The sequence below is a fragment of the Lithobates pipiens genome, unplaced genomic scaffold (assembly GCF_037356315.1).
Source record: "Lithobates pipiens isolate NorthernLeopardFrog02 unplaced genomic scaffold, aLitPip1_a1.2 Scaffold_8, whole genome shotgun sequence".
Lineage (NCBI taxonomy): Eukaryota > Metazoa > Chordata > Amphibia > Anura > Ranidae > Lithobates > Lithobates pipiens.
In genome coordinates this window covers 339,807,106-339,831,012 of record NW_027507903.1, presented here as the reverse complement: position 1 = coordinate 339,831,012, position 23,907 = coordinate 339,807,106, and the positions used below count along the sequence as shown (strand labels likewise).

At 43.9% G+C, this 23,907-nt stretch overlaps 1 protein-coding gene across 4 annotated transcripts in view; it reads left to right on the top strand.

The window, feature by feature from the left end:
- The window catches only part of ARHGAP26 (Rho GTPase activating protein 26), a 724,944-nt gene that overhangs the window by 289,516 nt on the left and 411,521 nt on the right, over positions 1–23,907 (top strand). For all 4 annotated transcript variants that reach the window (XM_077473114.1, XM_077473113.1, XM_077473112.1 and 1 more), the window contains one exon: positions 818–854. In XM_077473114.1, coding sequence (XP_077329240.1) covers positions 818–854 — 37 coding nt within the window. The remainder of the gene's footprint in view (positions 1–817; positions 855–23,907) is intronic.

Sequence of the window (23,907 nt, the reverse complement as noted above, 5' to 3'; positions counted from 1 at the left end):
AGGCAGAGACAGAAATGAAGTGTCACTCTGTGCACTTATAATAATGTTTAAAAAAGTGTAATGTGCTGCCCCCCTCATCACTGTTCAATGCAGCCAATAACCGACAGCTGCCCCCACGCTAAGACAGAGCATTTAGCGTGTGGGCATTATGAACAAGCCCTTAAAATAAACTGAAAAGAAAAACAATCCCAAGCTAAAACCTAAATACGTGAAAAACCTTGCGCACTGACTGTGCCATTATCTCTTAATGGCACCCCAAATGTGGGTAGTATTTGCGCATTTTGCCATGCAGTTTAAGCTTTTGGGGTGGATGAAATCTCACTCAAATGATTGGTGCTGCTCCAAAAACATGAAGAAAATGCCCCAAAACGCAACACGGTAGCATTGCTCAAGTGTGAACAGGGCCTAAATATACTTTTTTTTTTTGTGTGCCCTGTATTGTACTCCAAGATGAGGAGTTTACAGCTAAATTAGATTTAATATTTTTTAATGAATAGTTGTCTGGACTTGGTGGTATTAGCTTTATATTTGTCTGGAGATCAGCCTTATCGCCATTGATGTATGCTTATTTTCCTATTTCTGTTATTGTGAAGATGGTTCCAAACCAAAGGAAATCAATGCGGTTTAATTTATTAAATACATGTTATAATTACACAGTGAAAAAGAACACATCAAAGATTCATGCAGTCTTTTAAAAATGTAATGTATAATATTTTACAGACGTGTATGAATTAAATATTAGATGACAATGCTAATTTAATTAATTTCTTTAATGAGACTGGTCTGATTTTAATTATTTTGTTTTTTCATTTTATAGGTTTACAATTCAAACAAAGACAGCCAAAGTGAAGGAAGTAAGTACAACCCTTTCTCTTGTAGTTGGAAAAACAAAAAAAGAATCTGGTGAAATAGGCAAAAATCCCCTACCACCTAAGATCCTAGTGGTATAGCCAGGACTCCATAAGAAAAGCTTGCTGATTCATATATCCCTATGGAGAAAACAAGGAGGCTTAGAGTCCACTTAGTGATGTATTTGTGGCAATATGTAGAGAATGCACTTCAGATAGAGGTGCTAAGTTCTGCTTGAGTTTAACTTTGGCTATCACAATAGGGATCAAAGTATTGGGAGATTCCCTTACAGAGGTCATTTGAAACAATAGTCTAGTAGCAGAGCCTACTCTTTCTCATTAAACCTGAAGCATTAAAAGAAGCATATAGTTACATTTTAAGATGTAATTTGTATATACTGTATTATATTTTACACAGGCAAAGTATTCATAGACCTTGGGTTATAGGCTTCTACCTTCAGGTGATTGGGCACTGGTAAACTTTTGATGACACACCATCTCTATAACCCTATTCCTCTCTGAGGAGTTTGTGCTAACCTTGTTCTAAGGTAATGGACCTCCTCTCCTTCTTAGAGAAATCACTCTTGGCTTAAGTTTTTTTTTTGTACTTTATTATTTTACCTTTGAATTCTTCAGTAAACTCCTCCCTGTCTTCTAGTGCCACAAATAGAGGCAGCGCATCTAGATAGGCACAACCTTGGGAGCCATACCCAGTCCCCATATTGTGGGGAAGGCCTGTCAAGTTGCTTCAGGCACTGACTCCTGCATGGGCTCTCACCTTGGCACAGTGCAATGTGTGTATCAAACCGTAAGGTGCTATACAGGTCCATCCATATGGAACCCAGTCCCTGAAGACTCAGAGGGTATGCCCACCTAGAGGGGTGAAGTTTTTTTCTTTATATACAGTTCTGCATTGTGAACAGGTACAACTAAGTCATGCTGTAAGCTTCACATTGTTACTGTAAAAGACCAGGACTATGTTTGTTTGAATTGCATTGACTACAATGTAAACTTTTCACATTTGGTGCTAAAACTCGGAGCATATTGTTAGGTGAATGACCAAGTGTGACATCACATTACAGATTGCACATTTTACCACCACTTCCACATATGCCATTTTATGGTACCCAGGCACATTCAGAATGAGGATTCTGTTTAGGATGGTCAGAATAGGAGCCATTACAAAACTGCAGGAGAGCATTTGCTCTGCTGAAGGCCTGTACAACACTCAATCTGTGTCGACATGCCCCTTGCGCCAGAGCAGAAGCTGAATCTAACAGTGGTCTCTGCATCTGATTCTAGCTCTATTTTAGGCAAGCAGCAAGTAGCCTACCCGACAAAAGCAGAATTTTGAGCATCTATGTCTCAATTTCTCTGAGAAATAATGGCTTTAATGCATGTCAGCCATTTGCAGTCACTCACATTGTGCTTTGGTTTACATTTTTACACGGTTTAACATGGTTCACTCCCATTCACATTTATAGGTTTAGCGCAATTCTGATTTTTTCCAACAGGGGGGTTCCATCATGGATATGAGACTGTAGGCCCTGGGCCAAAGGTTGCAAGTGATGATCAATATATTTAGAGGTGATGCTGCCCATTGCAGCAATGATGGGTCTGCCAGTGATATCTGTTTGACTTTTATGTATTTTAGGGATATGATAGAAATAAGGTTTGTTATAATAATCCCTACGCAAAAAGGAGGCCTCACTTTTATTGACAATGTTATGTTGAATAGCATGATCAATTTGTTTCATTTCTATCTTTCTATTTAGGCAGTGGGTTAGTTAATTTGCAGTATGTCAGGTTATCCGCAAGTAAGTGTTCGGCTTCCATAATGTAATTGGTTTGATTTTTGGATGACAATTCCGTCGCTCTTTATGGCAGTCTTGATATTTCATCATTTTTAATTGGAGATAATAAAGCTATATTTTCCTTGGGGCTAAGTGGACCAAGATCTGTAGTCTGGGATGTGGTATGAGAACACATTTTAAAAAAATCTGCAAATACCATATTATTAATTGAGGGACCATGATCCCCAGTTATCAACATTAGGTCACTCGTATTCTGCAGGGAAATGCTGCTAAGTGTGGATGTGTGGATGGCTTAAAGCGTGAACGATTATAAAATTGGTTTAAGTCATGTAATAGTTTGTTCTGAGATGCATCGCATCACGTCCATGACGTCATCCCGCCACATGCTGCGTTTCAGCCTTCTCCTGTGACCTGTCAGCTGCATTCCAGACCTCTCTGGTTCCTGCCTGAGACCCGAGAAATCCCTGGTGGACAGGACGCTGGCCACATACAGTGCAACAGGATGAGGCCATCACTGACAGCAAAGACGGAGATTTGATGATTACACTGGACTCCACTGTGCCTTTTGTAAAGATACTTCAATGCGAGTTTTTAAATACGCTTTGTTCTATTAAACAAATACAATCTTACTTAACCACTTCACACCCGCCCTATAGATGAAAGACATCTACAGCGCGGACGCCAATTGCCAGGAGGAGCGTCCCTAGACGTCCTCCTGTTTACTTCCCCTCTGCACGCGGAGAGGAAGTTTTGTGTTGGCCGTGTCCCTTGGACACAGCCAATCACAGATCGTGCTAAATGGCCAATCACAGTGACCATTTAGCACTCGATCGGCGTGTCCCCAGTGTCATAAGTCATCAGTGTCACATGCCATCTGTTATCGGTGTCATCTCTCATCAGTGCCACCTGTCAATGTCATGTGCCATCTATTATCGGTGCCACATATCGATGCCCTCTGTCATCAGTGGCACTTATTAGTGTCATCTGTCATCAGTGTCATGTGCCATCAGTGCCACATATTAGAGCCATCTGTCATCAGTGCCACGTCACATGTCTTTGTCCTGGTGCGCCAGGGCCTTCAAAATGGTAATGGGTAGTCAACAAGTTAGATGTGTAATTTATGCTCCTAGAACATGTGATGGTGCTCCCTGCATGTTGGACCTCTCTATGTGGCCAGGCTGTGAAAAGTCCCACACATGTGGTTCCGTAATACTCAGGAGGAGTAGCAGAATGTATTTTGGGGTGTTATTTATGGTATACACACGCCATGTGAGAGAAATAACCTATTAGGCCCCTTTCACATGGGACGGATCAGTAATGATCCGCCCTGTGATGATCCGCTTGCTCAACGGGGATTGCTCTGTTGTCCCCGCTGAGCCGGCGGATAACAGGGCGGTCCCGGCACACTGTGCCGGGACCGCCCTGTCAGCTCTTCACTCTCCTCTATGGGGATCGAATGAGCACGGACCGTCTGTCCGTGTTCATACGATCCACTCTGCAGACGGATAGAAAAATAGGATTTTCCTCCGCCTGCAGAATCTGAGAATTGCGGAGATGGACGATATCGGGTGTCTGAGGATGTTCATCCGCAGACACCCGCTATCCCATAGGGATGCATGTATGTCCGTATTTCATCTGCAAGCGGATGGATGAAATACGGACATAATGTCCGCATGTGTGAAAGGGGCCTTACAATGGCAATTTTGTGGAAAGAAAAAAGAATTGTGGGAAAAAATGACAACATCAAAAACCTTGCCATGCCTTTTACTAAATACCTTGGAATGTCTACTTTCCAAAAAGAGGTCATTTGGGGGGTATTTTTTTACTATCGTGGCTTGTTCGGGTCGCAAGAAATGAGAGAGGCCACCAATTTATCAGGTGTGATCAATTTTTTATGATTTGCACCACAGCTTGTAGACTCTCTAACTTTCACAAAGACCAAATAATATCCACTAATTTTCATCATTTTTACCAAAGATATGTAGCAGTATAAATTGTGGCCAAAATTCATGAAGAAAAAATTATAATTTTATCACAGAAACAAAGAAAAATGCTTTTTTTCCCAGAATTTTCAGTATTCTTTCTCTAGTCGTCTGTCCAGGACAGCACTAGAGAGATAGGCTCCACCTCCAGAGGCAGGAAACACAAACCAGATCTTTAAAGGGTGGTCTCCGTCCCTTCCCCTTCAGTCTTTGTGTTTCCTCCACCGGAGGAGGAGGCTGGATCAGGAGCTCTCCTTCCCCTGACGGTGGGATTGCCCATAAGAGACGGGGGAAGGAGTTCTGGGTACCTGTTGATGGTAACAGACATCTGAAGTCCTCCGGTCGGGTTGACAGCAGCTACGAACCTGCGTTCTCCTTCTGAAGCCCGGGGAGGGCTGTCGTTTCCCCGTCTGACGATAGGTTCAAAATTGGGCGTGAAGTCAGGCGGGGGGCGGGCACAGGCATCGAGTTCCGGCCTGTGGAACGCAGGAGGAGGATAGAGGACTTCCGGAAATCCACTACCGGTTCCGGGTCGCGCGGCGAGCGTGGACGTTTGGAACCTTGACGGCTATTTTAAAAAGCCTCGGCCACATAGCGTTCGTGCTGCTTCGCTTACGAAGGGAAAAGCCTCCAGGCGGTTAGGCAAGATTCTGAGCGAATATGGATGCAGTGGAGTGTGGCAGTGGAGCCGAACCAGCTCAGGTAGGCAAACACAGAGGTGTCTTGTACCTACAGGGCTGGGAGAGAGGGGGGGGGGAGTGATGGACTAATCAATGCAAAGGCATTTTGAAATGGTCCAAGTATGTTTTTCCTCCCTCCCTCTCTCAAACAGGATCCGGACTAAAGAGTCTTGCGAATCCTGTTAGTGGTTGGTGGGGTGCACATAGGTGTTTGAAGGCATCCTATTTCTGCTAAGGTTTCGCTGACGTTGGCTTGTCTGTTTTTTCCCTTCCTTCTTCTCTCCTTCTCTTGCCTTAGGCTCTGCCCAAAGAACCAGAGAAGTCAGGGGGGAAGAAGAGATGTCCTTCATGTATGAGTAAATTGAAAGAAGGATGGTCTAAGCCCCTTTGTAAACCATGCATTGACAAATTGGTCTATAAGGAAGCTACGGGGAGCTTGTAAGGATTTGATTTCTGGAGTACAGAAAGAAATGGAGTCCATCAAAGCAATGTTAGCGAACCTTGAAACCCCAAAACCAACCGCAGTTCCCCCTGCTTCCACCCCAGTGGAAGGTGACGAATCAGGGGAAGAGGAATTTGATTCTCTGGATGGCCTAAGTGAGGCGGCATCATCCAGAGATGTTCCTCTTCAAGGGTCAAGCTCTCCCAGATACAGGCTCTCACTCGAGGAGGTTGATGCCTTATTGGGGGTGATCTATGAGACGCGCGAAATTAGAGAAGAGCCAGTCTCCCTGTCCTTGCATGACCGGATGTATCAGACCCTAAAGGCAGATTCAATTAGGGTCTTTCCGGTTCATAGCACACTGATAGATTAGATCAAAAAAGAGTGGGAGGAGCCAGAGAAAAAGCTATTCTTAAAAGTATGAAGCGGAAATTTCCCTTCAGCGAGGACCTTGTGTTTGGAACAAAGTGCCCAAGGTAGACGCAGCTTTTTCCCAGTGTGAAAAATCGACAGACCTCGCCTTTGAGGACATGGGTGTTCTTAAGGAACCCATGGATAAAAGGATGGAGGTACTGCTGAAAATGTCATGGGAAGTAACCATGACTAATTTAAAACCTGCAATGGCCACGACAATAGTGGCTCGCAACTTGGAGGTCTGGCTGGAACAATTACAAGGCCATTTGGAAGGGGGGACCTCCAGAAAGGAAATTCTGGATTCCCTTCCTATGCACATAAAGCAGCAGGGTATATAGCAGATGCCTCTGCAGAGTCTGTTAAATTGTCAGCCAGGACCGCTGCCCTCGTAAATTAATCTCGCAGGGCACTTTGGTTGAAGTCTTGGTCAGGCGATTTGGCCTCAAAAGTGAGGTTATGTGGCATCCCCTTTGAGGGAGACCTCTTGTTCGGACAGGATCTGGAGAAAGTCCTGGACCGTACTGCGGACAAAAAGAAGGCCTTTCCTGTCAAACCCAAAAAGACGACAGGTAAACGCCTTTTTCGTCCTCAAAGGCAGGGACAGTCACAAGGACAGACCCCTAAAGAGTCAACCCCTAAGAAACAGTGGGGGGGAGGAAAACCGAAAGGCAATCTCTTTTCCTCTTCTAAAAAAACCACTAAATCCCAGTGACTTGGTTCCTGTGGGGGGAAGACTGGGGCAGTTCTTCCCACAGTGGCAAAAGACGACCCCAAATTCTTTTATCCTGAGGATCATCAGGGAGGGTTACAAAATACAGTTCAAGCACATCCCACCTACAAGGATGTGTCTGACCAAGCCTCCCAAGGATCCCCAGAAAGCGACAGCTTTGCTGTCGCAAATTGGCGATTTAATAGACCAGAGGGTTCTAGTGCCAGTCCCGTCACAAGAAATAAACCACGGTTTCTATTCACACGTGTTCGTAGTGAAGAAACCATCAGGCAAATTCCGGTTGATTTTGAATCTGAAGTTACTGAACAAGTGGGTAACTTACAAGAAATTCCGGATGGAAACAATTTTTACAGTGAGAACAGTACTCCCTCCAAATTGTTTCATGGCCTCTCTCGTTCTAAGGGACGCGTATCTACACATCCCGATCCGAGAAGACTCTCAAAAGTATTTGAGGATAGCGATTCTTTGGGGAGGACAGATTCGATACCTCTAGTTCAGGGCTCTGCCATTCGGTCTGTCTTCTTCTCCCAGGATATTTACCAAGGTCCTGGCAGAAGCGTTGGCCCCCCTAAGATTGAAAGGGATCGCTGTCATACCATACTTGGACGACCTTTTATTCTTCGCCCCTTCAAAGCTCCAACTGCAGGGAGATCTGAGGGTAGCCATCTCTTGCCTAAAAAGGCTGGGGTGGTTGGTAAACGAAGAAAAGTCGCACTTGATACCAACACAGGCCATACAGTATCTAGGTTTTCTGGTAGATTCAGTGTCACAGAAAGTCTTCCTCACAGAGGAAAAAGTAGAAAAGGTGAAAGAGACGGTAACCTTTTTGCAGTCCAATCGGACAATTTCGATCCGATCAGCTATGGCAGGGTTGGGCCTGTTAGTAGCAACAATCCCTGCAGTTCCCTGGGAAAGAGCTCATTTCAGGTGCCTTCAGGCCAATATCCTGAACAGCTGGGACGGGACACAAGAATCCCTGGACGGGACTATCCATCTATCCTCAAAGACCAGAAGGTCTCTTTGGTGGTGGAAGAGGGAGGAGAACCTAGTACGGGGTCTATGGTGGTCTCCTCCAGTGTCTGTTCGCATTACCACGGATGCCAGTGCTTGGGGCTGGGGGACCCACTTGGGGTCGAAAGTAGCCCAAGGCTGCTGGGGGAAGACACAGTCCCAGAGGTCGGCCAATTGGAGGGAGTTGCAGGCAATCTGGGAAGCCCTAAGGGTGTTTACCAGGGATCTGAAGGACCACCATGTACAGGTCCTCTCGGACAGTATAGTGGCGGTTTCCTACCTAAACAAGAAGGGAGGAACAAGATGCCCGTCCTTGATCAAGCTAACAAGTACGATCATGCATTGGGCAGAAGAAAACCTAAAATCGGTTTCAGCGGTCCATCTAAAGGGGGTGGACAACCACCTGGCAGACTTTGAGTCGACACCGGGTGTACGAATCAGAATGGTCACTGAACAGGGAGAGTTTCCAGCTGATAGTGCGCAAATGGGGTCTTCCGGAGGTGGACTTGTTCGCCAGGAAAGCGAACACCCAGGTCCCAGTATACTTCTCCCTAGAGAGGGAGGCAGGGACAAAAGGGATAGATGCCTTGGCACAAAACTGGGCGTTTCACACTTGCTACGCCTTCCCCCCCATTCAAACTAATTCCTCTAGTCCTGAGGAAGTTTTTGCAGGAACGGACCACATTGATACTGGTGGTCCCGTATTGGCCGAAGAGACCATGGTTCTCAAAGCTGCTGGGCCTGACAGACGAGCCTCCCCTCATACTGCCCGAGAGAGAGGATCTGCTGTCCCAGGGTCCAGTTCTGTTGCCAGAACTTCAGACCCTAAAGTTATCGGCCTGGCGTCTGAAGAGAGTCTCTTGAAGTCTAAGGGGCTCTCGGATAGGGTAATTAAAACACTCCTTTCTAGTAGAAAGAAAGTAACCCAAGCAATTTATGTTAAGTATTGGAAGGTTTTTTGTTTATGGTTGGACACAAAAAAGGTGTCTATAAGTATCCCGACGGTCTTGGAGTTTTTACAAGACGGGGTAGATAAGGGACTGGCTATCAGTACCTTAAAGGTACAAATTGCGGCCCTGTCTGTTTTTTTAGATCAACCCCTGGCGGTAGACCCGCTAGTCAGCAGGTTTTTTAAGGGGTTGACCAGGATTAAACCTGTTCCTTTCAAAATTTTACCCAAATGGGACCTGTCAATTGTGTTACAGGGATGGGTGAAAAAGTCTCAGGAAGAAGAACCTTCTTTGAAATGGATCACGCTTAAAACAGTGTTTCTAGTGGCTATTTCCACTGCCAGACGCATTAGCGAGCTTCAGGCACTTTCAGTGAAAGAGCCGTTTTTACAAATTTTTGAAGATAGGCTGGTGTTGCGCACAGACCCGGGGTTTTTGCCCAAGGTAGTGACAAAGTTCCATAGAACACAGGAAATTGTTTTACCTTCGTTCTGTGGGTCCCCCACTAATCCTAAGGAGGTAGTGTTTAGCCAACTGGACGTGAGAGCCTGTGTCTCACAGTATCTGGAGATGTCAAAAAGCATCAGAAAATCAGATGTATTATTTGTTTTACATGCGGGTAAAAAATTGGGGTCACAAGCTTCAAAAGATACAATTGCAAGGTGGAGCAAACAAGCTATTGTAGAAGCCTACAAAGGAATGAAAATGGAATGTCCTTTTTCCCCCATGGCTCACTCCACACGGGCATTATCGACCTCATGGGCAGAGCGAGCTGGAGCAACACAAGAGCAAATTTGTCGAGCAGCAACTTGGTCAAGCTACTCGACGTTTATGAAGCATTACAGATTGGACCTTATCTCAGCGCAAGACCAGGCGTTTGGGAGAAAGGTCCTTCAAGCGGTAGTCCCCCCCTAATCTGGTAAGTTATCGTTGATCCTCTCTAGTGCTGTCCTGGACAGACGACTAGAGAAAACGAGAGTTAGACTTACCGGTAACTCTGTTTCTAGGAGTCGTCCAGGACAGCATGGATTCCCTCCCTATATGCTGTTATAATGCTGGACAAGTGTTTTTGTTGTTACAGAAGCCGTTTCCGGGGAAGTTCTCGGTTACAAGACTGAAGGGGAAGGGACGGAGACCGCCCTTTAAAGATCTGGTTTGTGTTTCCTGCCTCTGGAGGTGGAGCCTATCTCTCTAGTGCTGTCCTGGACGACTCCTAGAAACAGAGTTACCGGTAAGTCTAACTCTCGTTTTCATTTATAGCGCAAAAAATAAAAAAAAACAGAGGTTCTTAAATACCACCAAAAGAAAGCTCTATTTGTATGAAAAAAAGGATAAAAAATTCATTTGGTTACAGTATTACATGACAGAGTAATTGTCATTCAAAGTGTGAGAGCACCGAAAGCTGAAAATTGGTCTGGGCAGGAGGGGGGTTTAAGTGCCCAGTAAGCAAGTGGTTAAGCGGCGCCTGTTTTCTGTTTTCTTTTAACTGTGTGCCTAGCCTGTGCTTTCTCACTGTCTGGGAGATGTGTTGGCTAGGGGAAGGCATTGATCCATGTTCCTGCTTTGCAGGAGCACCGGATCAATACCTTCCATTCTTAAAGAACGGCAATCTGCTCAGATTGCTGTTCTGCCTGTGTACAATCTAATCGGCAGATGCCGGCGAACATCGAGTCCATGGTACCCGCCGCTGGGCTCCCACTGTGTATGATCACAGTGGGAGCGGGTCACTGGTGGCGCACGCTCATGTCCCAGACACGGAAGTGTCAGATCACGTAATGGCTACGTGATCTGGCACAGCGACCGCCCTGCCATAGTATATATGCCATGGGTGGTCCACAAGTGGTTAAAGGTGCACTTAACTTCATATACTTTCATGGCTAATATGGCCCCAAGAATCACAAACATCACTTTCAGAAAGGTTAATGTTGGCAGTATTTAAGGGAGCAACTCTTCACAATGGCAACAAGACATTGAGGATCTGTTTGCAGGCTATCACAAGGAGCATTAATGGTAGCTGAGACCTGTGACTTATATGCCACAGATTTGAAATAATTGATTTTGATGGTTTAGCTTATTGTTGCTTTCCTAAATGTATCTTGAATTTAAAAATAAGCTGCAATAATGTATTTCCTGCATTAAAGGTAAAAAACATAATAAAGGTAAAAAACAAAGTATAAGTAAGTTAAAAAAAAAAAGGGTTTTGGCTTTGGAACCACTTTAATAATTGTGGCAGCGCTTCCGCTTTCAAAAAGCCATATTTTCATGTTAAATCCCCCACCTAGATCATAAAGTACTTATCTGAAATGGGTGGACCAAAAGGAGTCCAGGGCCCCCTTTTTGGCACTAGAAATACAGAGAAGTAAGAATCCAATAACAAGGGTAATCCAGAAACATTGGACTATTGCACAGTTCTTAACTTTCACAAGACTATAGTTTTGGTGACCTAGGGCCTAGCAAGCAATCATTAAGTTAGGTTAAAGTGAGATGGGTTGACAGGAATAAACGCTGCATTTTCAGTTTGTAGTGTTGAGATACACTTATGCTGGACCATACACTATACGAAAAATCTGCCAAAATTCGGTCATTTTAGGCAGTTCTTTCATTTTTCGGCCAGTTAGTGGGCACAAAATCGATAATCGTTAGGGCGTTTTTGACCCAAAAAAAACAAAGGACAAGTTTGTAAATTTTCTGCCAAACGAACGATAAATTGAAAGGTTAATGTGTTTCCCGTCCGAACCTTTTGCTTTTAATTTATGTGCACAGAACAATTTATCAGTCATTACATGATGGCACTATCATTTGCTCTCACGGCCGAATATTTGTTTTCGAAAATGGGTTTGGCCAATTGTTCCTTCAGATCTAGTATGGATTCGGAGGGCACCCCCCTACGCCACCAAAAAAAAAGAGGCACGGAGCCCCCCCCCCCAAATCCATACCAAACCCTTATCTGAGCATGCCTCCCGGCAGGTCAGAAATGGGAGGGGAAGAGCGAGCCCCCCCCCCCCCCCCCGAAACCTTACCAGACCGCATGCCCGCAACATGGGGGAGATGGGTGCTTTGGGGCAGGGGGCTCTGCGCCCCCCACCCCAAAGCACCTTGCCCCAATGTTGATGAGGACAGGGGCCTCTTCCCAACAACCATAGCTGGTGGTTGTCATCTGCGGGCAGGGGGCTTATTGGAATCTGGAATCCCCCTTTAATAACGCAATACTCTGCAACCCCATACTCTGAGATACCCAGCCATACCCAGCTGCACAAATACCGTGCGAGATAAAAAGTTGCAACGACCACCATTGTATTCTCCAGGGTGTTTGCTAAAAAAAAAACATATATAATATTTTGAAGTTCTATGTAATTTTCTAGCAAATAAATTATGATTTTTACATGTAGGAGAGAAATGTCAGAATTGTCCTAGGTGCTCCAGAACGCCTGATGGCGCTCCCTGCATGTTAGGCCTCTGTATGTGGCCACGCTGTGTAAAAGTCTCACACATGTGGTATCGCCGTACTCGGGAGTAATAGCAGAATGTGTTTTGGGGTGTAATTTGTGGTATGCATATGCTGTGTGTGAGAAATAAACTGATAATATGACAATTTTGTGAAAAAAAAAAAGTAAAAAAATCTTGATTTTGCAAAGAATTGTGGGAAAAAATGACAACTTCAAAAAACTCATCATGCCTCTTACTAAATACCTTGGAATGTCTTCTTTCCAAATGGGGGTCATTTGGGGGGTATTTGTACTTTTCTGGCATTTTAGGGTCTCAAGAATTGAAATAGGCCGTCAGTACTTCAGGTGTGATCAATTTTCAGATATTGGCACCATAGCTTGTGGACTCTCTAACTTTCACAAAGACCAAATAATATCCACCAATTTGTACTTATTTTTACCAAAGATATGTAGTAGTATAAATTTTGGCCAAAATTTATGAAGAAAAAATTGCAAATTTGCTAAATTTTATAACAGAAACAAAGAAAAATTCATTTTTTTACAGAATTTTCTGTATTTTTTCTTTTATAGCACAAAAAATAAAAAAACGAGCGGTGATTAAATACCACCAAAAGAAAGCTCCATTTGTGTGAAAAAAAAGGACAAAAATTTCATATAGGTCCAGTGTTGCATGACTGAGTAATTGTCATTCAAAATGTGAGAGCACCGAAAGCTGAAAATTGGTCTGGTTATTAAGGGTGTTTAAGTGCCCAGTGGTCAAGTGGTTAAGAAAAAAGGTGATGTTAATGTGGCTAAATGCCAAACAGGTGATCTCTGTTCTCATAATAAGGAAAATCTCTCCTATTTGGCACAGAAATCAATGACACTTTTATTAAACTAAATCTCTCAGGGATATTCTAAAACCTTCTGTCTCTAAAATCCCCAGATCAGGGTCGTTCTCCTGATAAATAACATATAAGTGGTCAAAAATTCCACAAAGTGATCCTAAAACTTGACATGTTTCGCATTTAAAACAAAGCTGGGATGAAGTGCAAATGAAATAAAAAAATATTGGTATTGTCACATCACAAATAGCCATGTGGAGAACAGAGATCCTCTGTTCTGCATTTGATCACTTGCTGCCGCCCTGTAGGCAAATGGCGGCTGCAAAGTGGTTTCAAAATCCTGACCGGACGTCATAGGACGTCCTCGGGATTTTGAGCCGTTGCGCGCCCCCGGGGGCGCGCATCGCGGCGATCGTTGTTGCGAGGTGTCAATCTGACACCCCGCAACTACGATATCGGTAGAGAGTCTCCAACGTAGACTCTTTACCACGTGATCAGCCGTGTCCAATCATGGCTGATCACAGTGTAAATAGGAAGAGCTGGGGATCATCTTTTCCTCACTCGCGTCTGTCAGACGCGAGTAGAGGAGAGCCAATCTGTTGCTCCTCTGACAGGGGGGTCTGTGCTAATCGATTATCAGCACAGCCCCCCCCCCCCGAGGATGCCCACACTGGACCACCAGGGACGCCACCAGACCACCAGGGATGCCCAGCACCAGGTATGCCACCCTAGACCACCAGGGATGCCAGTCAGTGCCTTCAATGGTTGCCAATCAGTGGCCACAATGGGCATGCATTATTGTTTGGCACTGATTGGCATCCATCAGTACAAAATGCAATACAATGTCGCTTATCAGTGCCCATCCGTGCCACCTATCAGTGCCCATCCGTGCCACCTATCAGTGCCCATCCATGCCACCTATCAGTGCCCATCCGTGCCCATCTGTGCCGCATATCGGTGCCAATTTGTGCCACCTATCGGTGTCCATCCGTGTCGCCCATCAGTGCCACCTCATCAGTCCAACTTCATTGGTGCCAGCTCATCAGTACTGCCTTATCAGTGCCCGTCAGTGCAGCCCCATCAGTGCCCATCAGCGAAGGAGAAAACGTACTTCTTTACAAAGTTTTGAAACTGAAACAAAAAAAAATATTTTTTTTTTATTGGTTTAGCAAAAAATATAAACAGTAGAGGTGATCAAATACCACCAAAAGAAAGCTCTATTTGTGGGAAAAAAATGATAAAAATGTCATTTGGGTACAGTGTAGCATGACCACGCAATTGTCATTCAAAGTGCGACAGCGCTGAAAGCTCAAAATTGGTCTGGGCAGGAAGGTGTTTAAGTGCCTGAACGTATTGAAGTGGTTAACCACAATAACATTGTCCTTTCCCCCAAAAAGATTTTAATGCAGTTTTATTAAAAGTTAAGTTTAGGGCACAGTAGTTTAGGTGCACAATGATTTATTGCATTGTCCCTGCTTTGATATATATACCTATATAGTTTCCACACAAGTGACCACTTTATACACAGATTTGGGGATTTTCAGGCTTCTTGTATTGTGTAAGCATTTTCCTGTGTTTACTGTGGATTTGCAGCCTGCTGATGGTACAAATAAGCTATTTATTCCACCATTCTCGTGGATGTAAAAAGACAGTCACTTTGCCTGAAGCAATTGTGAGATCAGTAGAAAATTACATTTTCTCCATTCATTTGCTTTTATCCCCTCCATAAAATGTTGCTTGCATTTCCCTTTGTAACATGATTATGAGATTGCTTGCGGATTCCTCACACATTCGTCTAAATGTCTGTTACATGTAGGTCGCCTTTTACTAATGTTTGGTACTGAAGCAACATGTTTCTCTGTTTGCCTGGTATATACAGTAATTCTAGAGTGTTTTGTTGTTAGAAGAAAAAGCATGCAGTACTTGAATTCAACGTCTTTATATTCTGTGTACTTGGTTCCTAGTGCTGTACTTATAGTTTTTTCATGTGATATAAAGTGTAAAGTTATTTTCTCAGGCTTAATGGTCCTTGTACACAGGCTGAATATAGGCCTAGAAAAGACATTGTAGACATACGGGTCTGTCGGTGTAGTATCGCATGATAATGCTTCCTATATTCTGCAATGAATCTTCTTCCATCTGCACAAAGAACGCTGCAGTCACACAATGGACCCAAACATGGTCAAAATTGACCATAATACGCAAAAACCTGGTGGACAAGCAAGCTAGCTTCATCTAGGACATTGCCCAAAATGACACCCAGAAGGCCTCAGAGCTCATGACACAAGAATATGCAGCTAACACTCCAGAAACGATGCCAGCTCCTAAAGCCGCATGCTCAGAGGCTGAACACCACATAAGTGGAAACCTGAACCTCCTGCACCCACCAATTTAAAAGCCACTGTCTCAGCAGATGAGTAATCTTTGGAACCATCACTTTCGCAAATAATGAGGGCAATTTAACACTGCTAAACCACACTGACCTTGAAAATTAAATCTGCGAGTATAGATCTCTCTCTCTCAAAGAAAGATATGCAAATCCTGCATCAAAGAGCTACTGCCACAGATCAACACATGAGGGAAGATGAGTAAACGATCACTCTGATTAATAAACAAAATTGTCGGAGCAGAAAACCAAGATTCCTGGAGGGATTTGAGAGCCCGCTAACTGAATGTTTTCTGGAGGACTGACACTGCACCAACATTGGGACACAATAGCTGTCTTAGTTCTTTGCATACAAAAGGGCACATCATATATGATCCAAAAACCCTTCATCCCAGGGCTTCGCCACACCCCTTGATTGCTAAACACTCACATTTCCAAGGCAAAAATATGCAATTCTCATATATCCAGATATCCAGGTTCATCAAGGCCTTGAATACAACACAGTTTCCACCTATCCAAATTTATCATTAGTTAAAAGAATGATAGAACACCCTTCTCTTGGTCAGGAAATGGCTCTGTGTACAACAAAATTTCCTGATGAAGTATCATTAGTAGTAATCACCATGGGTTTACGAAGGGTCATTTCTGTCAGACCAATCTGTTAACATTCTGTGAGGAAGTGAGCTGCTATCTAGATAGGGGAAGGCCTGTTAATGTGGTGTATCTGGATTTTCCAAAAGTATTTGCTATATTTCCCCATAAACACTTGATCTACAAACTGAGGTCTGTAGACATGGAACATAGGGTTTGTTCTTGGATAGAAAACTGGTTACAGGGGCATGTCCAAAGAGTGGTGATAAATACGTATACTCAGAATGGTCTGGAGTGGTAAGTGGGGTACCCCAAGGCTCTGTCTTGGGACCAATTCTGTTTAATTTATTCATAAATTATATAGAGGTTGGTATAAATAGCTCAATATCAGTTTTTGCGGATGACACAAAAATAAGCCCCGCAATAACTTCACATCAGGATATAGAAATTTTACAGGATGATGTGAATAAAGTAATGGGGAGGGAAACTGCATGACAAATGAGGTTTAAAGTTAAGAAATGTAAAGTGATGCATTTGGGGGCTAAAAACACAAACTACTCACTAGGGGAAAAACCTCTCGGGGGGGGGGGGGGGGTCAAGGGTGGAGAAAGGTCTGGAGGTCCTGGTAGAAGACTGAGTAGTAGCATGCAATGTCAAGCTGCAGCTAACAAAGCCAGCAGACTATTAGCTTGCATAAAAAGGGAATTTACTCCATAGATAAAACTATAATTCTGCCACTTTATAAAATATTGGTTTGGCCACATTTGGAGTATTCCATCCAGTTCTAGTTACCAGTCCTCAGGAAGGATGTGCTGGAGAGAGTCCAGAGAATGGCAACAAAATGAATATGGGGACTGGAGGACTTCAATTACAAATGGCTACAAGTATTACATTTATTCTTCCTGGAGAAGAGATGCTTGAGAGGAGATCTGATGGCAATATACAAATATAATGTACAGTGATCTTGCACAAATTCTTTAATTAAGCGACATACTCAATACATGATGATATAAACAATAGGTGGTGAATAAATTAATATAGTGAATAAAGTCCAATAAACATAGCAAATCCAGTGTTCCAATTCAATGCGAATAGTGTAGAGTTGTCTATTAGTGATTCCCAGAGAGTCTAGATGCTGTCACCAACACCTCAGTGCTCACAGAACTCTCACCTCATAAGAATACAACATAAGCCTTGGATCCAGATCCAATGGGAATCGGTAAAACTATCCTCCCAGGGTCCTCACTGCAGCTCTTTAATAAAAGATCCCATCCCACATGTAAAATAGACAAGCCTCCAATAGTGCATTACCATATAAAAAAATAATAATAATAAAAGGTGCCTGCTTACATCAAGTAAATGAACTAGCAGTAAGAAAGATAAAAACCTAACGTGACGTAGGGCATGGCCGGAGCACATCGCTAACTGGAAGTGAGGTGAGAGGCGGAAAAATGCTGATGTTTTGTTTAACCCTTATCTGCATTTTCTATCTGTTTGTCTTTTTTCTTTGCGTTTGTCTTCCTCACCCTTTGCCTATACTTAAGTTCTGTTGAGGACATTAAGTACGCTGATAGGTGGGGGACAACGTACAGGGAGGAATGAGGGTCATTACTTCTGAGTTTTTTCATGTTTTTATGGATAGATATATAGATATAGGTATATATATATATATATATATATATATATATATATATATATAGATAGATAGATAGATATCATAGTTTATGGGCTCTATAACTTTCCTACCGACTAAATAATATACACTGATTTGGGTTATTTTCACTAGGTATGTAACGGAATACATTTTGGCCTAAATTTATTTGAAAAAAAATTATATATTTGCAAAATCTTTTATAACATTTTTCAAAATTTTTCAATTTTTTCAAATGCCTCCCTTTACCATCATGGTGCACTCCACCAGAGTAGTTGGTGCTTATTGAGCCTTGCAGCACATGGGGTCTGTGTCTCACATTTTTACAAGGCGATTACCTGGTTGTCTGTTGATACTTTTACTTAGTTTTACAAAGTTGATGTTTGGGCATCCTCAGATGTGTCTTTTGGCCAGAAGGTGTTGCAAGTGTTGGTCTTGAGGTCCCTTGTTCCCATGGCTTTTTTTCACAGAGAAAGGGTGCAGGAACTCACCCCCCCTGCCCTAGGCCTGTCTCAGCTCCTGACCACCCATTGTCTCCACCCCTACACACCTCCTAGCATAGCCCCCTTTTAGAGAACAGTTAACCAAGTATAATTTAGGGGGATATACAATAAATTTGTATGGAATTTGTTAATGAAAAGCAATGTAGTAAAATGCTCAAAACATTAGACATGTCCAGCACTTACCACAGTAAGTGCAGAGGCACTTCCAGACAATTTCAACAGCCCCCATATCCCGCAAAGAGACAGCCCCCATATCCCGCAAAGAGACAGCCCCCATATCCCGCAAAAAGGCAGGCCCACAATTGAACTAAATCAATTTTATTTATGTCTAGAATTTAGCTTTAAAGGGTTACTAAACCGTTGTTTTTTTTTTTAATAACAAACATATACTTACTGAATGTCTGTGTGGGGGTAGCCATATTTCCTCCTTGTATATGGGAGGAGCCCGGGGTGTGTCAGCAGGGGACCTGAAAAGAGGAGGATCAGGGCTAATCTGTGCAAAACCATTGCAGGTAAGTATAACATATTTTGTCATTTAAAAAAATAAAATAAAATAAATAAGCATTTACAATCACGTTAACTTGCACCTTTTTTTTCTGCATGAACACAGATTTATTTTACATATAAAATTAAAGCGGAGCAATTTTTGTGTTTAACCACTTGCTGACCTCTGCATGCCGATATACGTTGGCACAATGGCAGCGGTGGGTAAATGGGCATACCTGTACGTCCCTTTAATTGGCGGGGCTAACAGACACGTGCCCGCCGTGTACAGCGTGACCTTGCCCGCGGGAACTGCGGACTCTGTCTGCTGGTCTCCCAGTGATCGTGTCACGAGGCCACAGAACGGGGAGATGCCTATGTAAACAAGGCATTTCCCGTTCTGCCTTGTAACATGCCAGAGATCACTGCTCTGTCATCGGGAGCAGTGATCGATGTCATGTGAGTGGAAACCCATACCCCCCACAGTTAGTTTCACTCCCTAGGGCACACTTAACCCCTTGATTACGCCCTAGTGTTTAACCCCTTCCTTGCCAGTGGCATTTACACAGTAATCAGTGCATTTTTATAGCACTGATCGCTGTATAAATGACAATGGTCCCCAAATAGTGTCAAAGTGTCCTATGTGTCCGCCATAATCTCGCAGTCAGATAAAAATCGCAGATCGCCGCCATTAATAATAAAAAAAATATTATAATGCCATAAAACTATCCTCTATTTTGTAGACACTATAACTTTTGCGCAAACCAATCAATATATGTGTATTACGATTTTTTTTTATTTTTTTACCAAAAATATATAGAAGAATATATATCAGCCGAAACTGGGGGAAAAAAAGTTTTTTTTTTTATATAATTTTTGGGGGATAGTTATAGCAAAAATTAAAAAGTTTGCTTTATTTTCAAAATTGTCGCTCTTTGTTTATAGCGCAAAAAATAACCGCAGATGTGATCAAATGCCACAAAAAAATAAAAACCGCAGAGTTTATAAAATTCCACCAAAAGCAAGCTCTATTTGTGGGAAAAAAAGGACGTCAATTTTGTTTGGGTGCAAAGTCGCACGACCGAGCAATTGTCAGTTAACGCCCGCCCTATAGCCGAATGACGGCCGTAGAGCAGGCGCATTCGTCCGGAGGGCCGTCCCTGGACATCCTAGTGGCAATGCGGCGCGCATTGCGGAAGTTCTGTGTTCGCCGTGTCCTCCGGGGACAGGCAAACACAGATCGCTGTAAACGGCCAATCACAGCGGCAGTTTACAGCGCGATCGGCGTGTCCAATGGGAGATGATCTCATATGTAAACATATGAGATCATCTCTCAGCGCCGCTCTCCCTCCTCACACAGAGTGTGAGAGGGGAGAGATGAACGGCTGCAGCGGCAGCAGTTCTGCTTTGCTTTTTGATAAAAAAAAAAAAAGTAAAAAAAAAAGTGCCATCCATCCTCCCCCAGCAGTGCCATCCATCCTCCCCCAGCAGTGCCATCCGCCCCAGTGCCATCCACCCCAGTGCTACCTGCCCCCAGTGCTACCTGCCCCCAGTGCTACCTGCCCCCAGTGCCATCTGTCATCAGTGCCATCTGTCATCAGTGCCATCTGTCATCAGTGCCACATAGTGCCATCTGTCATCAGTGCCACATATTAGTGCCATCTGTCAGTGCCACATATCAGTGCCATTTGTCAGTGTCACATGCCATCTGTTGTCAGTGTCACGTGTCATCAATGCCACATAGCAGTGCCATCTGTCATCAGTGTCACGTGTCATCGGTGCCATGTATTAGTGCCATCTGTCATCGGTGGCACGTATTAGTGCCACGTGTCTTCAGTGCCACGTATTAGTGCCACGTGTCTTCAGTGCCACGTATTAGTGCCACGTGTCATCAGTGCCACGTATAAGTGCCATCTGTCATCAGTGCCACATATTAGTGCCATCTGTCATCAGTGCCACATATTAGTGCCATCTGTCATCAGTGCCACGTGTCATCATTGCCACGTATAAGTGCCATCTGTCATCAGTGTCGCGTGTCATTGTCCTGGTGCTTCAAAAGTGTAATAAATAGTCAACAAGTTAGATGTGTAATTTATGTTCCTAGAACACATGATGGCGCTACCTGCATGTTGGGCCTCTCTATGTGGCCAGGCTGTGATAAAGTCCCACACATGTGGTATTGTAATACTCAGGAGGAGTAGCAGAATTTTTTGGGGGTCATTTGTGGTATACACATGCCATGTGAGAGAAATAACCTATTACAATGACAATTTTGTGGAGAAAAAAAAAAATGAAAAATCTTATTTTGCAAAGAATTTTGGGAAAAAAATGACAACATCAAAAAGCTCACTATGCCTCTTACTAAATACCTTGGAATGTCTACTTTCCAAAAATGGGTCAGTTGGGGGGTATTTGTACTTTCCTGGCTTGTTCGGGTCACAAGAAGCGAGATAGTCCACCAGTACATCAGATGTGTTCAATTTTCCTGACCAGACCAATTTTCAGCTTTCAGAGCTCTCACAGTTTGAATGACAATTACTCAGTCATACAACACTGTATCCATATGAAACTTGCGTCCTTTTTTCCACACAAATAGAGCTTTCTTTTAGTGGTATTTAATCACTAGTGGGTTTTTTATTTTTTGTGCTTTAAATAAAACGTAAATTTGGTGAAAAATGCCTTTTTCTTTGTTTCTGTCATAAATGTTTGCTAATTAGTAATTTTTCTTCATACATTTTGGCCAAAATTTATACTGCTACCTATCTTTGGTAAAAAATAACCCACATTAGTATATATTATTTGGTCTTTGTGAAAGTTATAGAGTCTACAATCTATGGTGCCAATCACTGAAAATTGATCACTTCTGATCACGCCTTCAGTACATCAGGTGTATCTCATTTCTTGAGACACTAACAAGTCAGGAAAGTACAAATACCCCCCAAATGACCCCTTTTTACAAAGTAGACATTCCAAGGTATTAAGTAAGTAGCATGGTGAGTTTTTTTAAGTTGTCATTTTTTCCCACAATTCTTTGCAAAATGAAGATTTTTTTTTATTATTTTTTTTTTACAAAATTGTTATTATCAGGTTATTTCTCACACACAGCATATGCATACAACAAATTACACCCCAAAATACATTCTACTACTCTTCCCGAGTATGGCGATACCACATGTGTGAGACTTTTACACAGCCTGGCCACATACAGAGCACCAACATTGATGTAGTACCTTCAGACGTTCTACGAGCAAAAATGACGCATCTCATTTCTCAACCACCTATTACACTTTTGAAGGCCCTGGAGTACCAGGACAATGGAATTTTCCCATTTTTTTTTTTTTTTTTTTTTACACAAAATTGTCAATTTATAATATATTTCTAACACATAGCATGTATATAGCAAAAATTACACCCCAAAATACATTCTGCTACTCTTCCCGAGTATGGCGATACCACATGTGTAGGACTTTTTACACAGCCTGGCCACATAGAGAGGCCGAACATTGAAGTAGTATGTTCAGGCATTTTAGGAGCATAAATGACACATCTCATTTCATTCCTACCTATCACACTTTTGAAGGTCCTGGACCACCAGGACAGTGAAATTACCCACAAAACGTATATTCTATTAGACATGGGCTGCAAATAGGTACTCGGGTACTCTGATGGCCTGGTGACAGGTACGCGGGTACTCTGATGGCCTGGTGACAGGTGCACGGGTACTCTGATGGTCTGGTGACTGGTATTTGGGAACTCTGAAGGGCGGTGACAGGTACTCATATGGACTGTGACAGGTACTCATATGGACTGTGACAGGTACTCATATGGACTGTGACAGGTACTCATATGGACTGTGACAGGTACTCATATGGACTGTGACAGGTACTCAGATGAACTGTGACAGGTACTCAGGTACTCAGATGGACTGGGACGGGTACTCGGGTACTCTGATGGACTGGGACAGGTAGTCGGGTACTCAGATGGGCTGTGACAGGTAGTCGGGTACTCAGATGGGCTGTGACAGGTAGTCAGGTACTCTGATGGACTGGGACAGGTACTCGGGTACTCTGATGGACTGGGACAGGTAGTCGGGTACTCAGATGGGCTGTGACAGGTAGTCGGGTACTCAGATGGACTGGGACAGGTACTCGGGTACTCTGATGGGCTGTGACAGGTAGTCGGGTACTCAGATGGGCTGGGACAGGTAGTCGAGTACTCAAATGGGCTGTGCCAGGTAGTCGGGTACTCAGATGGGCTTTGCCAGGTAGTCGGGTACTCAGATGGGCTGTGCCAGGTAGTCGGGTACTCTGATGGGCCGTGGCAGGTAGTCGGGTACTCTGATGGGCTGTGACAGGTACTCGGGTACTCTGATGGGCTGTGACAGGTACTCGGGTACTCTGATGGGCTGGGACAGGTACTCGGGTACTCTGATGGGCTGGGACAGGTACTCGGGTACTCTGATGGGCTGGGACAGGTACTCGGGTACTCTGATGTGCTGTGACAGGTACTCGGGTACTCTGATGTGCTGTGACAGGTACTCGGGTACTTTGATGGGCTGTGACAGGTACTCGGGGACCATGATGGACTGTGACAGGTACTCGGTACCCTGATGGACTGTGACAGGTACTCGGGTACCCTGATGGACTGTGACAGGTACTCGGGTTACCTGATGGACTGTGACAGGTACTCGGGTACTCTGATGGGCCGTGGCAGGTAGTCGGGTACTCTGATGGGCCGTGGCAGGTAGTCGGGTACTCTGATGGGCTGTGACAGGTACTCGGGTACTCTGATGGGCTGTGACAGGTACTCGGGTACTCTGATGGGCTGGGACAGGTACTCGGGTACTCTGATGGGCTGGGACAGGTACTCGGGTACTCTGATGTGCTGTGACAGGTACTTGGGTACTCTGATGTGCTGTGACAGGTACTCGGGTACTCTGATGTGCTGTGACAGGTACTCTGGTACTCTGATGTGCTGTGACAGGTACTCGGGTACTCTGATGTGCTGTGACAGGTACTCGGGTACTCTGATGTGCTGTGACAGGTACTCGGGTACTCTGATGTGCTGTGACAGGTACTCGGGTACTCTGATGTTCTGTGACAGGTACTCGGGTACTCTGATGTTCTGTGACAGGTACTCGGGTACTCTGATG